A 15,503-nucleotide genomic window follows, 5' to 3' on the forward strand; every position below is an offset into this window, starting at 1 on the left:
AAATGTTTATCTTTATAACAATATTATGTAATAACATATAATACTATATAAACTTTAAATTTATATTCAATTTTATAATTTATTAATGTGTATTGATTATGTAGCATTAAAATTTTCGTCTTATTTACTACACCATTTAAAATAAATTTTAAATTATCTATAATAACTTTGTGAATACTATTCTATATTTCGCGAGGTATCAGGTGGATAGAATCAATCGACCGTGAGTTGCGGTGATTGAGATTGATTTTATCTATAGGGTAACGGATGGCAATGCTGAACCAATGAAGTTTAACTGAGGTTCGGCTGTTGCTGTTATCCTGGGTGATGAGTTCGCGCTCTTAGGTTTTGCCTTAAGGGAGCAATTGAGTCTCCGGGGAAGTGTTCTCCGGCACGGCCAGCTGAGGGGTACTTGCCGGTGAATTATTTTCTTCGGAATGAGCGGTTCTGCTCGGTGGTCGAGTTTCACTGAGTAGAACCAACGCGGAGATTTGGACGGTCTTTCGCCCACTATGGAGTGGCCTAGAGATCGTCTGATTTTTTGAGATATCACCTTTACTTAAACAGTCGGTGATTGATTAATACCCTTGGAGGGTAATGGATGGCAATGCTGTACCAATGAAGTTTAATTGAGGTTCGGCTGTTGCTGTTACCCCCCAGGGGCGCTGAGATTCGAGAGTTTTGAGTTCGCTCTCTTGAGGTTTTTACCTTAAGAGAACAATTTGAGTCTCCGGGAAAAGTGTTCTCCGGCACGGCCCGCTGAGGGGGATTTTTCGGTGAATGATTTTCTTCGGAATTTGAGCGGTTCTGCTCGATGGTCGGGGAGCCCGTCACTGAGTGGAACCAACGCTGAGATATGGACGGTCTTTCGCCCACTATGGAGTGGCCTAGAGATCGTCCGAATTTTTTTGAGTTCACCTTTACTTAAACAGTCGGTGATTGATTCATTCAATCCAATACCCTTGGAGGGTAATGGATGGCAATGCTGTAGCCAGTGAAGTTCTAACTTAGGCTCGGCTATTGCTGTTACCCTCCTGCCATGATCAGAGCTTTAATTGCTCAATAACACCTCATCCCTACGTTGTACACTACAGATAACGGGGAAGATGAAAAGCATTCTTGCTTCGCCCCTTTAAGCCAGTCCTTATAAGGACTATATCTTGCGAAATAAATCTCGTCTCTATAGAAACTGCGGAGCACTTTTTAGTTTCTGTCAGATAATTATAAATTTTGCAAATAATTGTAACTATTGGGTACTTTATACATGAATAAATATTTCTTACTATGGATAGGGTGTAATTGATGAGATATTGTATAATAATAAACATTTATTACCAATTTTGTTATATTTGTAAATTATTTTTATAACTTTATAATTTACATGAAAACCAAAATATCATCTGATTGTTTTGAGCAGTATACATTTGTTAGCAAAATACCATTTGAAAAATTCCTCAGTTATTGATTGACTGTGTTTTGTCAATCAATAATCAAGATAATATTCTCCATCAATGCATAGTCTACTATGCGTTGATTTTTTATTAGGTGAGAGATCATCACGAATTGTAAGATATAAGACCTGTTGTTCGAAGCACAATGATATAAGAATGAGAGCAACCGAAAAATTTAAGAAAAATGGGAAATATACTAAAAGCATCAGCTTACATAAGATGTTTTAGCAAAATTCTTGGAGTTGTCCTGACACCATCACTTTCAACCTATAATTTAAATTTAAAGCCTTCTACTTTTAGCACTTACGTGCGGCAGGTCACGAAGGGCATACGTAGACAGATGGCTATACATTACGCCTATGATGAATGTATATGGTTACATACATTCATCAAAATTAAATTACATATCAGATTACTAGGATGTGTGAATATGTTCTAATATAGAATTACGATTATAGCCTGAAGCAATATGCTGAACTTTTCTTTCAGAAATAAAGTAATGCTTAGGTAAGCTGAAGAGAAACTCTAATTTCTTAGCTACTCAGAAGGCAATATCTGTATTCTCTACATGTCAAAAGCAGTTTGACATTTTGAGAAGCAAATTATGCTGAGTGAGATATCTCATTTTGTAAAGATATGTGGGCATATTCCAAGGTCAAATTCGAAGAAAAGTAGTTCTTTCTTGCAAGAAATAAGACAAGATTAAATTTACCAGCGTGGAGGTTAAGAAGGTTATCTAATCTTCACTCAAGTTTGGAGAACAATAGCATAGATTCTAGGAGTTTCTTTGGCTTTTATAGCCCGATGTTTCTCAATAAGAAAGAATAATACAGGGTACTGTTGTCAGCAAAACTGTATATTGGATTCAATTAGAGAAGATCGTTGATATACAGAAGAAAACCAATCCATCACGATATGTTGTAAAGCGAGAGAGAAACTGGCAAACTCAAGGATAGGAGGAAACCATAAAATGCAAGGTTACTTTAAAAAGTACCAGTATTAAAATTCAGTCAAACACTTTGGAAATATCAAGGCAAACTTGGATTTTCTTTAATTTTTGCATGTAGCGTTTCCAAAGAAGTGATCGATGGAATCCTCCTTTATTTTAGAAGGATTTCTATGAGACAAAATATAATAATTTATAGAAATGTGTCGAATAGGATTTGATTTTCTCAGCATCTGAGGAAAAAATGGACAACCTGCTTTATTGATACTGAATAAGATGTAAAGTAGTAGCAATTATAATGACAAACTTTATCAAGAGTCTGGGGAAAAACAAAATCTCTAGGAAGTATAAGAAAAGGAAAATCTCTAGCAGGAGCTCGAGGGAGAAGCAAAAACGTCAGCAGGAGTTAGAGGAAAAGCAAAACCTGTGGTGGTTAGTTTGTCTCTAGTTTATTACAATAAAACAATGCGAAAGGATTAATTTGTCACAAATAAAAATAATGACACCAAAAAAAAAATAATAATTTCTGAGTGTGACGCTATTTCTTGTACGTTTTTTTTCTTTGAAATCAATTCTGACTTCGTAAACATTTGTATGCAGTTATGACGAGTTTTCGAGTCGACAGAGTGATAACAATGGATTCTTAAGTTAGGATGACTTGTCACGTTTACCAGTGAAGCAATAAATCAGAGAGAGAGAGAGTTCAGAAGATGGATAGACATACAAAATATTCGGATAATTCATAAGAACAATTTGTTGTAAAACTATTATTGATATCAAACGTTAGATGCTTGGCAGAATAAGGCAAGGAGACGATAAATTAATTCAACTGAATGGAATAAGAAATTTTAGGTCAATAATTTTGAATCAAATTTTCTGAAACAAATATCATTTGTCTCAGGCGATTCTATCTTGATCAGAATTATTTAATATAAATTACAGAGAAACTCCTAAAGAAGTTTATATTGCTTTGATTCACATTAATTATTAAAACTAATAACACTAAAATGAGTCGTTGAACCCTTGCAGAAGAATTTTAATTGAAATATTTCGTTATTGTTAATTATCGAATGAAAATCTTTGTTTATACAAGGGCAAACAATTTACTTCATTGATAAATGCCTTCTTAACATCTGCTAAAATATCTCCGGACTATCACTAACGTAAAAGTGCAGGAAAAGAATGGTTGCTACAAGTGGATCGATGTTCATTAAAAATCCGTACACACCAGCTTTTGGCAATCTGAAGATCAGTGTGTGTTTGATTTCTGAGTGCTAGTGAAGGAGAAGAGGGCTTAGGTGAGGGACTGAATTAAACTTATTTCGACTATTTAGGAAGGAGATAATATATTAATTAGTCTTTTCTCCAAATTAAATCTTATTCTCAAGAAAACGTTGTCTGGCGTATCACATATGGTAAGTCATAGAGAGTATTACGGGAGAAAATATAAAACTGGATCTACATTAAACTAAGTAGGCTATAAATCTTTAATGTGGAATGGCTGCTTTAAATAGTAAATCGGGTACTTTAATATTGAAGACCAATTTGGACTTTGAAAATTTCCTTCACGAAGCTCGAATAATGATCCTGTTTTCAGAGCGCATGCAAAATTTATGAGGATTAGTAATTCTCTCGTTAAAACCCGAGAAAAGTTTTTTACCTCTACAGTCTTCAAGTGAAAACTGTAGAGGTAAAAAAAGGAGAAGATACAGCAATGCCATCCATTACCCTCCCTGGGTACCCATTTTAGTCGCCTCGTACGACATGCACAAAATCATTCTCATTGTTTACGAAAGACAAAATTGTAGCGTAGCATGTAGGCAGTTAAAAATTATATGGAAAATAGGTTACTGTTTCGCTGCATTTTGATACAGTATTTAAAGAAACTGTTTATTGAATTCAAGAATATTTCCCTTCTATATATGTGTGGATGTTATTGTGCGCATATATAGAATTTTTTTTTTCTTCTGTTGTCAACCTCGATTGGGATACCATTAACTAAACTTCCGAGCACTTCTCACTTGAAGTCCTATTCGTCTTCCCCATGACTGAAATGGATGCTCATCACGGAAGCATTATGACGAGTAAATAAAGATGACGAGTATAACGTTATTTGGAAATAATAAACATTTCATTTGTATAAAGCCTTCGTTGGTTATTCATGAAGGAATGTTCTTGTGATGATTTTATTATTTCCATGTGTTATATTTTCCATGAAGTGTTTGTATTATATTACAATAAACGAAAAAATACGAGTTTTAATTTACTGCCTGTACAATAAATAACTATTGTGTAGATGGAGTGTAATAGTAGTAGTAATAATAATGATTTGAACTGTAAAAAACCTCTCTCCGCGACTTTACTGTTTTGATTCTTTAAGCAAAGTGCCGTTTCGTGAATTCGTTGAAATGTTGGAAAATTACCTTAATTTCTACTGTGAATACATGCAGAAAAGGTGCTATGTACCAATTAAAATACCTGTTATTGAATATAATATTAGGCTGCATATTATTCAACAGTTTCGGATATATCAACTTCGATGTTCTGTTGGGATTTTCTTATTTTCTTATTTCATACCATTGCAGGAAAAAATTACCATATGTTTGTGAAGCGAAAGCCGAAGTATTTTTCATGAATAACACAGTCCAACACAATTTTTGCTGACTTTTATATGAGACTTGTTTTTTACTAATTTGGTTGCGCTGATTTCAAATATCAAACCCATTTTTCTCAATCACGTCAGATTTTTCCTCTATGCCATTTTCGTTTTGCTGATTTGTAAGTTTTTGATTGAAAAAATGAAAAAATTAAAGCCGGTTTATTTGATGGACCGCAAATTAGAACTTTAATGAGAGACCCAAATTTCATCAACTCTATGAACGAAATTGAGAAAGAGGCCTGGACTTCATTTACGATGGTTACGAATAATTTTCTTGGAAACAAAAAAGCGTGCAATTACAAAGATCTAGTGGAAACAATGCTTGAAAATTTCCAGCGCCTAGGTTGCAACATGAGCATAAAGCTTCATTTCCTATATAGTCATCTTGATAGATTTCCCGAGAATTTAGGTGCTGTAAGCGATGAACAAGAAGAAAGATTTCATCAAGACTTAAAAACTATGGAAGATCGGTACCAAGGAAGATGGGATTCTCACATGATGGCCGACTACTGTTGGAGTATTCAAAGGGATTGCCAAAACAGAACACACAGCAGAAATTGCTACAAACAAAAATTTATTCCCTGAAACTTATGTGTAAGTAAAATTGTTATTTTTTTTATAAATATTCTTGTAATTTTTAATGAATATTGTTAAGTAGTTATGTATCTAATTATCGGCCTCTCTCGCATTCAAAGCGCCAGTACGTGCCGTTGCAGGTTCTTACGCATTTATTCGTTTACTAACAAGCGAGAGAGGTGAGTGCTCGGATTCAGATCTGCGCACCGCTTTGAATAATAGGATATATCTTCGGGAATTTTTCGAATTTCTTGATAAAAAGTTAGGAACAGATTTTTAAAAGTACATACTTTCAGAAAATAATATTAAAAAATTAATTTTTTTGATCCTTTAAATAGTACTGCCTCCTTAAAACTATCAAAAACTTACAAATTACCAAAAAGAAAATGCCATAGAGGAAAAACCTGACGTGATAGAGAAAAATGGGTTTGATATTTGAAATCAGCGCACGGAAATTAGTAAAAAAACAAGTGTCAGATCATAGTCAGCAGAAAAAGTTTTTTTTTTGTTAGCCAATGTAATTAGTGCTTTATACTGATCCGTTTTTTCACTACAATGCACAATAGTTCGCAGAAAAGCTACCATTCCAGGTGTTTTGCTTGCACTGTTCTTGTGGAATCATTGCCAAAGCATCCACGGATATGAAGCGGGTGTATTGTGACTGCTAAGTGCGTGCGATTTTCTGTTCGGTTAGATTGTTTTGCAGAATGAATCCCAACTCCAATCCCATTAGCCATTACCAGCTAAACTACAGAAGCTTAGCATTAATACTAGTGATAATTCTAGCCCAATGATTTTAACCAGGTATTTTAATAGCTAAACATTTGATAATAGCTTTAATAGTAAAACTTATTGGGTCCCTTTTAAAACAATGAATAAAACAGCAAAAGTTCAAATCCATTCATTTGAAACAATTGAACAAAATTTCAGAACAAATAATCTAAACAACGAACTTTTAAAACAGTTAATATTTGTTTTTTATAACATTTCAAAACAACTAAATATAATAACAAAAATTCAAAATAATTCTATATAATTTAAAAATAAAATTTAAGCAAAATTTAAAAAAAAAATTAATATTTGAAACAATAAAATTTCAAAGCAATTAAATATAATTTTAAAACAAAATAAAAAAGAATTAAAGCAAAATATAAAAACAATATTTTAAAACAAAATATAAAAACACAAATTTCGAAACAATAAATAATAAAAACAACAAAATTTTCAAACAATCAATATTCGAAACAATCAATAAAATTTCTAACAATTAATATCCGATTCATTCTGAAACGTGAACATTTTTGTACAACACTGTGCTTACAAAAGGTTGCAAGTAGTAGCAAGACGAGTAAATTTTAAAACGTTGGCAATAAACGGTGAATACATTTCTTGAGAGAACATAACAGAGTGACCAAATATAACTTGTTATGTGTAATGAATTCTCAGTTCAACGCAAATATTGGCGTTTATTGGGAGAATCGTGTAATTTGATGTTGTGTTAGCAGGGGATTAGAGAATAACTCGAGAAGTCTCTATTTAATTAATTTTTTATTAATTTTGTATCTGCTTTGAAGCTTACTTATGTTATATACAGATTAGAATTTAAGATGCTTTTGTGCATCCTACTTAATGTGAAACAGTATTCTTATCAAGTAGATTTTGGATGTGTAAAAATTATTAAATAGATGCTCAAGAAAAAGGTTCAGAATTACTACCTAGGATATTCATAATTAAGAACATATTCATTAATGAGTTTGTAATTTCACTCTACTCGTAGACCCATTTCTTAATTTCGTTACCCAAGACGTCTAAAAGAATTATTATCGGTCAGCAAGTTAGTTTGTTTGAAAATATTTCAAGTATTAGGCCTTAGAATTCTGCCTATTCTGAATATATTCGAATGTCAGTGACTTTATAGTGCATAAATTGAGCCACAACATTTGCACCTGTGTGCGATATTCTAATAGAAATTAATTTTTATATGGTGATTCGTATTATCTATTAGTAAGTTATTCACTCCATATGTTTTTATAAGTTATGTATTTTTCAATATTGTGATGTATTTTTTTTTATCAATACTTATTTTAACTTTTCGGAGAGCCAAACTCTGTACATTATTACCTGAATTATTACTTGTGAATATAAGGCGGATTACTAATTTAAATCATAATAACTTTTTGTAAGAAACTGCAAAGTACTCTATTTTAACGATGTAAAGAAAACCATAAGTATGCTATTCGAGAATGCAGTTGTAAGTATGGTAATGATGTGCAGAGTTCAGCGGCATTCGTATAAACTAAATAGGTTGTTTACTGCTAAAAGTTTCTGTTGAACATTAACAAGTGATGGACTCTTTGCCTTCCCGATTTGCATTCGGAAAAACAAATAATAATATTAGCATAAGTTCCTAGTTAGGGCCCAGAAATGATGTTGCCATCTTATCGTGTTTTTCTTTAAATTATAAGATATGAAGACATTTTTATCGTATTCATGCAGTAGCAATGCATTTATGCTATTGGAAATTTAACCTGAAATCGGTATGAAGATCGGTATTGAACCATCTTTATTAGTCAAAGAGTCATCCGTTTCTGATCTTTTAGTAAACTAACGAAGGCGAATATGAATCTCGATATTGATAATGTCAAAAGTGAAAAAAAAAAAAAAAAAAAACTGTTCACTAAACATGTAACCAATAGGTCTCTTGAAATGCTCGTGCACTATAACCGGCTGGTGGTAATAAGAAACGGAAAAACGCTTCTCTTGATTTCCAAAAAAATGTCTCGGCTATGCGATGTGTGCATTATTGGATCCGTTGATGCAGAGCGGTGTTGATAGTGTGTCGAAAGATCGCCACAAGCATTCCGCAAGCAGGCTTCTTATGCAACAGAACTCCGTTTGTAAGGACGATGTTATTAGAAGTCAATTTAGACATTACTCTTCGTGGAGTTCAATAACTTTGCCGTGAGCTTATTGGTAAATTTCAATTGAGAAAAAAAAAAAGTGGGGAAGATCTCCGATCTCCCACCTATTTTCTCTTCCATGTAAGTTATACTGTAGATGGCGTGCAGACAAACACCTTCTTAAAGACAATTTAATGCCGTCATTGGCATATATGATCATTACGGCATGAATACGAAAAATTATATTTTTGGACAGTATTGCTGGAATTAATTCTCTGAACGGCATTTGACTTTACTTAGTGAATTATATATTTAAATTCGGATGATTAAAGTCTCTTATTTTTCATTAAGAACGACACAAAGCACATTCCATATAACGCAAATGATCCAAGATCTCAAGCAACATGTAGAAAGAAGTTAAGAAAGAGTGTTTACGATAGTAAACGCTCTTTCTTAACTTCTTTCTACATGTTGCTTAACTACATGTTTCTTAACTTTCTACATGTTTCTTAACTTCTTTCTTTCTTAATAGTTTACGATATTCGCTTATTAATTTCTTACATGAATTCGTTTTTTCCCTTCAGATTGCATAGTAACCAATTACTTAACTACGTCCTTGGACTTCGGTTGGACGTTTTTTATTACAGTATATTTTCTTGTTTCGTGTGACTTAATTTCTCTAATTATGTTCCTTCTTAAAGTATTTGAATGGTCGCTTAATTGCTTTGATTCTATTTCTCTGTTCTTATATGAAACTAATTCATTATTTTTATTTTTTTTTTATCGTGCATCTTCTTTGTTCCTAATAAAATTCAAAATAAAGCGATGAATACTATTCATTGAAAATCCATACGATTTAGTATTAAATGCAAAATCATGACGCTTACCCAGTACAAGATAGACTACAAATTACATCTTATCCATAAAATTCATTACATATCCATGCATTTCATATATATAACATGAAAATCGATCTATGCCTTTTAATCAGTACAAGATGAAAAATCCATTCTTCTCATCGAGTTAAAAATTACTGAATATTTTTCAGCAAAATATTCGCATGCAAATCCATGGAGCGAGCTTATCTAGTACAAGAGAAAAGTCTGTGAAGGTTGCTCCATACAAGACATTTTGCATTGAAGGTTGTCCAGCAAGAGATTCTGTGCAGTATTCACTATAATATGTGATATAAATCTCACATTTTTATGTGACCTCCACACAAGAAAAGTTGTAAACCTATAGTGCAATAGAAGTGTGAGTGTGAGTGGGCTAACGTACTATATTGTTATTATTATTTTATTTTTAATACTTTAATTAAACTGTTAACAATGTAATTTTAAAAAATTTTTAAGACGCAACATGTAGCTTTCTTTTTCATCTTCGTTTTCCACTGAGATGAAATCTCTCAACTAATGTGAGAAGAAATTCATCTTGCATCTAATGACATTTATAAATACCTATGTCCATGAGGGGGGGGGGATTCGTACCCATATCTTCTTGGTCGGAGAATAAACACACTATCCACTGTTGTTAATCAGGCCGGTAGCCTACTAAACAATGCAAGATGCCTAATAATTTTATTCAGTATAAGATGGGTCTGAATGATTTTATTTAGTACAAGATGGAGATCACACATCTTATTTATTACAATTGCAATTTTTTTGTTAAGTGTAAATCCCAAATTGATTCACATAAAATAACAAAATGCAATTTTATCTTATTTTCATTGTAAGAAGAAGCAATATCTTATTTGTTTTTATCTTGTAATTGAACTAATAAGTGAAGTAAACGATTAAATCAATTCTCTGCTAAAAAAAAATACACTCGTGCCAAATGAATCAAGCTGAGGTGGAGAAAAAAAGGACTTTTCTCTCCTCTAGCACTTTCTTCCATTCTTTTGTCAGTTTCTAGGTTTTTTTTCTGTTTTCATAGTTCATTTTCCATTTGAGTTGTCAGACAGGAGGTCAAGTGAACAGCATCATTGCGTGAGATGATGACAAAAGAGTTTTTTCCTCAACAAAGTAGAAACGGGAGAGCCTTGAAATTCTGTTCCAATCTCTTAGACAGATGTGGGAATTTCCTGTCAATTTGACAACTGGATATAAAACATTCTCATCAGATACGGTACTGATGAGTTCAGAACATCAACTTTGGCATTAGTAATTAAATTTTAGTGCGCGAAAACTTTTCTGGTAAATGATACAAGGAATGTTCGGAATCAACAAAATTCTCGTATTATCTGCTTCTCTATGGTACATGTTTAGTGTCAGTTAACATTGAGTTAAATCACTGGTTCACAACAATATAATTTTAATTAACTCAATTAGAGGTATTGCAAAAAGTGGAAAGAGATAGTTTGAAATAAATATTTAAAATTTTACTATAAAATACTTTTTAATCTGAAATTATCTCCAGGATTTTAAATGAACTTAGAAAAAGTATATTGTATATCCAATAATAATATAAAACTTATCAAAACACTACTATTATTTTATTATGTACTGTTTACTATTAATAAAATCGTGACAAATTGGAGTAAAACGTCATTTGGCATTTCGATTCATATTTAGGAATAACTGAATTTGCTAATCATTAAATATAACTGAAATCATTACAATTTATGTATCTAATTAATATTATTAATACTCAAAAGATATTTGATTACGTCAAGTATATCAAATTAAATTAAATGCTTTATTTCGTATAATTTATCCTACATTATTTCTTAAACCTATTTAGATGCAAAAAATGATCTTTTCTTCAGAAATACGATAACAAAGAAAGAATTTGAACGATGTTCTGTGAGTGTTATACTTTTTCCCTAAAGGCGTTATTACCCGATGGAGAACACCTCGGTATCTCATCCTGAAAGTTGATATTAACTTTTTTCTCAAAACACTTTAGTGCTGTTATTGTGTTATGGGGGAAGGTTTAAATAGGCAATTTATAAAAGGAGACTTGTTATGAATATTTTTATCATCAATATTAGCAAAGTAAAGTTCAATTATAAATTTTCGAGGTCACGTCAAACCAAAATGTAATAAAAATTCATTTTGTTACGTGATAACATACTTAAATGTATCATTAATATTTCGTATTTCTCTAAGGTATTGCAAAGCGTTCCTTACTGCAAAATACTGCATGCCGATGATTATAGTTTTTTTTTTTTTGTTACTCTAGTGAGACGCCATCTAGTGGACATGTTTGCTTACGTGAAATATCATGGAATGGGTGTAGCTAGAAATCCACTTAAAAAATAAAAGAAAAATTAAATAATGGTATTTTTCGTTCAATTATTAGAAAACTAAATAATGGGCAAATATTATTTCTCCACTGTTTTCTTTTTTGTGGCGATGAAAATGCAAATGATTTAAATTAAAAAAAAAAAACTGTCTGTCTTACCGCAAAGGAACACACTTTCATCTTCATCATTGGAGCAGTCGGGGACACCATCACATCGAGATGTGTCTGGTATACAACCGGTGTTATCTCCGCAGTCATAAGACTTCTCATCAAGGGCGCACAGGAGCAGAGAAGGAAGAATGATCTCCTTGTTTTGCTCTACAGACCATTCATCTAAAGAAAATAATAACCGTAAAAAATCGTGCCTTGTTCGAGTAGTCTCAACGTATATACCAACATTAGTTACAAAAATCAAAATAGATCCATTTAGTCTTGTTTATTTATATTATGCACAATGTTCTTACATATTATAATAAATAAACAGCTCGAATATTAATAATGTACTATACACTATCACTATATTCATGTGTTTACATATATAAACAATTGAAAATTATCTTTTCATGCGCGCACGTGTTCACAAGAATGTAATTTCAGCCACGAAGTTCCAGAATTTGACAAAAGTGCGTTTTACAAAATTATATGAGAAGCAGAAGAACAAGACTATTCTTGATGTTTTGTGAACAATGCTGCATCAACAATATTTATTTTTATTCTGTGTTATGACCGAACAAAGTGCTGCAAAGGAATATTGTTATTTCAAATGCGAAAAAAACATGAATTGTAAATCACAGCGCATTCAAAATAGATATGCTGTATGAGTCTAGTAAGGCCATGAGTAAACATTTATTATAAAGTTGAGAGTTTAAATTTGTAAACAGCAATGTGTATAGGGAGTTTCAGTCTCCATAGAACTGCAATATCTATGTTGATGGTCGTTGGTATGCAATGAAGATTCTGCTGATAGATGGATCGTCCCAGATGGGAAAACAGCAAACGTGAGTGATTAATGATTTCAAGAGAGATTGTTGTTGTGGCAACGACACTGCACAGAAAGGTTCCATTTGGGAATTGAAGGAAATGTGCCACTGAAGAAATGGAGCCACCGAGTTATTTCAATAGGATAGTAACTTTTTTTTTTAAATTTTGCTTCTGGAATACCTCCTCAATTGTAAATTTTGTTTGTTTCGAGTCTGAGAAATAAAAAATCCCTAATTTCGAAAAGAAAAATTATAAAGACAGATGTATTAGGAAATTCCACAACAGAAGTCGTCTCAACGGTTAGAATTATAGAGCACTTTCAAGTAAAAGAGTAAAATAAATAATTAGTGGTTCAGGTTTTTGTTTTTTGTTTAAAGATTACATATTCCAAATTTTATTTCTTTAAGCAAAAACATTTTTGCTTAAAGGTGGTCCGAACAACATTATTTTTCTCAAATAGCGTGCCAATAACTGATGCTTGATACAGCTAGCGTAATGAAATGAAAAATGAGCATAAATGTATTTCCCGAGTGGTGGCTGGGATAAGAATAGCGCCGCTGTAACCCATGCATGTCGTACGAGGTGACTAAAATGGGACGCAGAGTTTCGCTCTCTTAGGGTTCATCCGGCATTTTGCTCCCGGTGAGGGGGGGCGTGCTTAAATTTCGGCGGGTTTGCCCTGAGAAAGCATTTTGAGTCTCCGGGGAGGGTGTTTTCCGACGTGGCCCGTGTGGGGCCTTGTCGGTGGATGCGTTTTCCTGGAATATGAGCGGTTCTACTCATATTCCAGGAAACCAACGCTGAGTTGGACGATCTTTCGGCCACTCGTGAGGAGTGGTTATTTTTAGAAAGAGCTTTACTTACATACCATTCCCACTGTAGCCCATGCATGTCGTACGAGGCGACTAAAATGATTAGCCCAGGGAGAGTAATGGATGGCAATGCTTAGCCAGTGCAATTTTAACAGGCTCGATTATTGCTGTTACCTCCTGCTATGATCAAAGCTTATAGCGCTATATTACCCCATCCATACGTTTTCTTCTACAGATAACGGAGAATATGAAAAGCATTCTTGCTTCACCCATCTAGCCACAAAACATTTTTTTAGCATAAAAGTAAGGGTGGCTTTATGTTTGATGACATTTTTATTTCGCGCGTAGGATAAAGGTTAAATAATCCGGAAACAATGCTCTGAAGTCTGAACACGGAGTTTAAGACATTTCAGTCCTCCAATGAACAAGGCTGATCTCTCACTGGTTGATAGAATCATTCACAACTTAAACCCAACCATAAATATGCATACTGCTGCCAACCAACACAGTTATAGCATCCAAGATCGACTGTGGTCAAAATAATTAAATAAATGGGAACATAATGGTATGGTGAATATAAACTTAAAAAAATGTGATGGAAACGGATTAAATGATGTCGAGAAATAAGAGAGTGGTGAATCGTGTATATTGCTATTGTCATGTTGCACAAGACGTTCCGGACGTTACATGTTTGCCATATACTCAGTTTGTCCGAACAACTGCTACATACTCGTATAAGCCAACGCAGCACTCTGAAGCAATATTTGATTTCAATTTTATAGATATAATTAGAGAAAACCTCAGTAAAGATGAGATTTGGAGTGACAAATCATTACATACTCTTAAAATGAGGTGGACCTGTTTAGGTGGTGGTTTCTAGAAATGTGTTAGGATTTTCTTTTTTTCGCTTTTGTTTGAAAAGAATTACGTAAGGTGAGCAGTAACACAACGATTACCACCTTTATTCATTTGTCGGGATTAGTTTCCAATAACAGTGATACCCAGGGCTTTCTAATCATCAAGTTATTGCCCGTCTTGTTACCAAAAAACCGTTGCTTTACAATATTTAGAAGTTAGATGGGAACATTAATTCACTTCGTTTATATTTTAACAGCTGCTTGATGAAAGAGTCTATTTTGATATTTTTGCTAAGTTGGTTTTTAATATTCGATATTTGAGATGGTGTTACTCTTCTTTAGGTCAATATATACTATGTTGACAAAAGTATTTGGATACCTTGAGTGCCAAGCAAATTTAGGTTTCTATCGCATGCATATATTCAGAGTGTGTAAGGCTCGTAATAAAAGGTGAGACGTGTTGCGCTTTTGCACTGTACACCATGTCAAGATGTCCACGTTCAATTGAACTGACAGACTTCTAACTTGGGATGATAGTTAGGTGTCACATCAATGGTGTTTCTGTCTGCGCCATTGCTACCCGCCTTAGTATACCGAAATCCACTGTCGCTTATGTCATTCATAGATGGAAAGTTGAAAGTTGATAGTGCTACCACAGCAGGTAAACGTCCTGTATGGCCACCGACACTCCCACATGTTATCAGCACTGGACCTCGCAGTCAACGTGGAAAATGCCGCAGGGACATCCGTCAGCACTAGAACTGTCCGCAGAGAGTTGCATGCCTTGCAAGCAACATCATTTAGTCGGCTTCCTTCACATTTTTTAAAGTTAATATTCACCATTACGTTTGCATGCCTTAGGTGAAAATAGTCATTACCTCCCCATCCATCAACGCCAAACGACGTTTGAACTGGGGTCTTTTACACCGTTTCTGGACCGTAGATGACTGGAAAATGGTTCTGTGGAGTGAAGAATCACGCTTCCAAATGTTTCACTCTGACGGTTGTGTTGGATCTAAAGATTACCTGGGGAAGGGTTCCCGTAGGACTGCATTATTTCATCGAGTTTGGTAAAGGC

At 33.5% G+C, this 15,503-nt stretch overlaps 1 protein-coding gene across 1 annotated transcript in view; it reads right to left on the reverse strand.

Moving 5' to 3' along the window:
- The window catches only part of LOC150094841 (G protein-coupled receptor GRL101-like), a 186,431-nt gene extending 171,163 nt beyond the window's left edge, over positions 1 to 15,268 (reverse strand). Inside the window, exons 1-2 of the mRNA XM_090411676.1 lie at positions 15,120 to 15,268; positions 11,935 to 12,206 (exon numbers count right to left, since the gene is read on the reverse strand). Of these exons, the coding sequence (XP_090267802.1) occupies positions 11,935 to 12,206; positions 15,120 to 15,268 (421 nt within the window). The remainder of the gene's footprint in view (positions 1 to 11,934; positions 12,207 to 15,119) is intronic.
- Positions 15,269 to 15,503: the final 235 nt, after the last annotated feature.

The sequence above is a fragment of the Typopeltis vanoorti genome, chromosome 21 (genome assembly GCF_054136105.1).
Source record: "Typopeltis vanoorti isolate ZY-2024b chromosome 21, IOZ_Tvanoo_1.0, whole genome shotgun sequence".
NCBI classification, from domain to species: domain Eukaryota; kingdom Metazoa; phylum Arthropoda; class Arachnida; order Uropygi; family Thelyphonidae; genus Typopeltis; species Typopeltis vanoorti.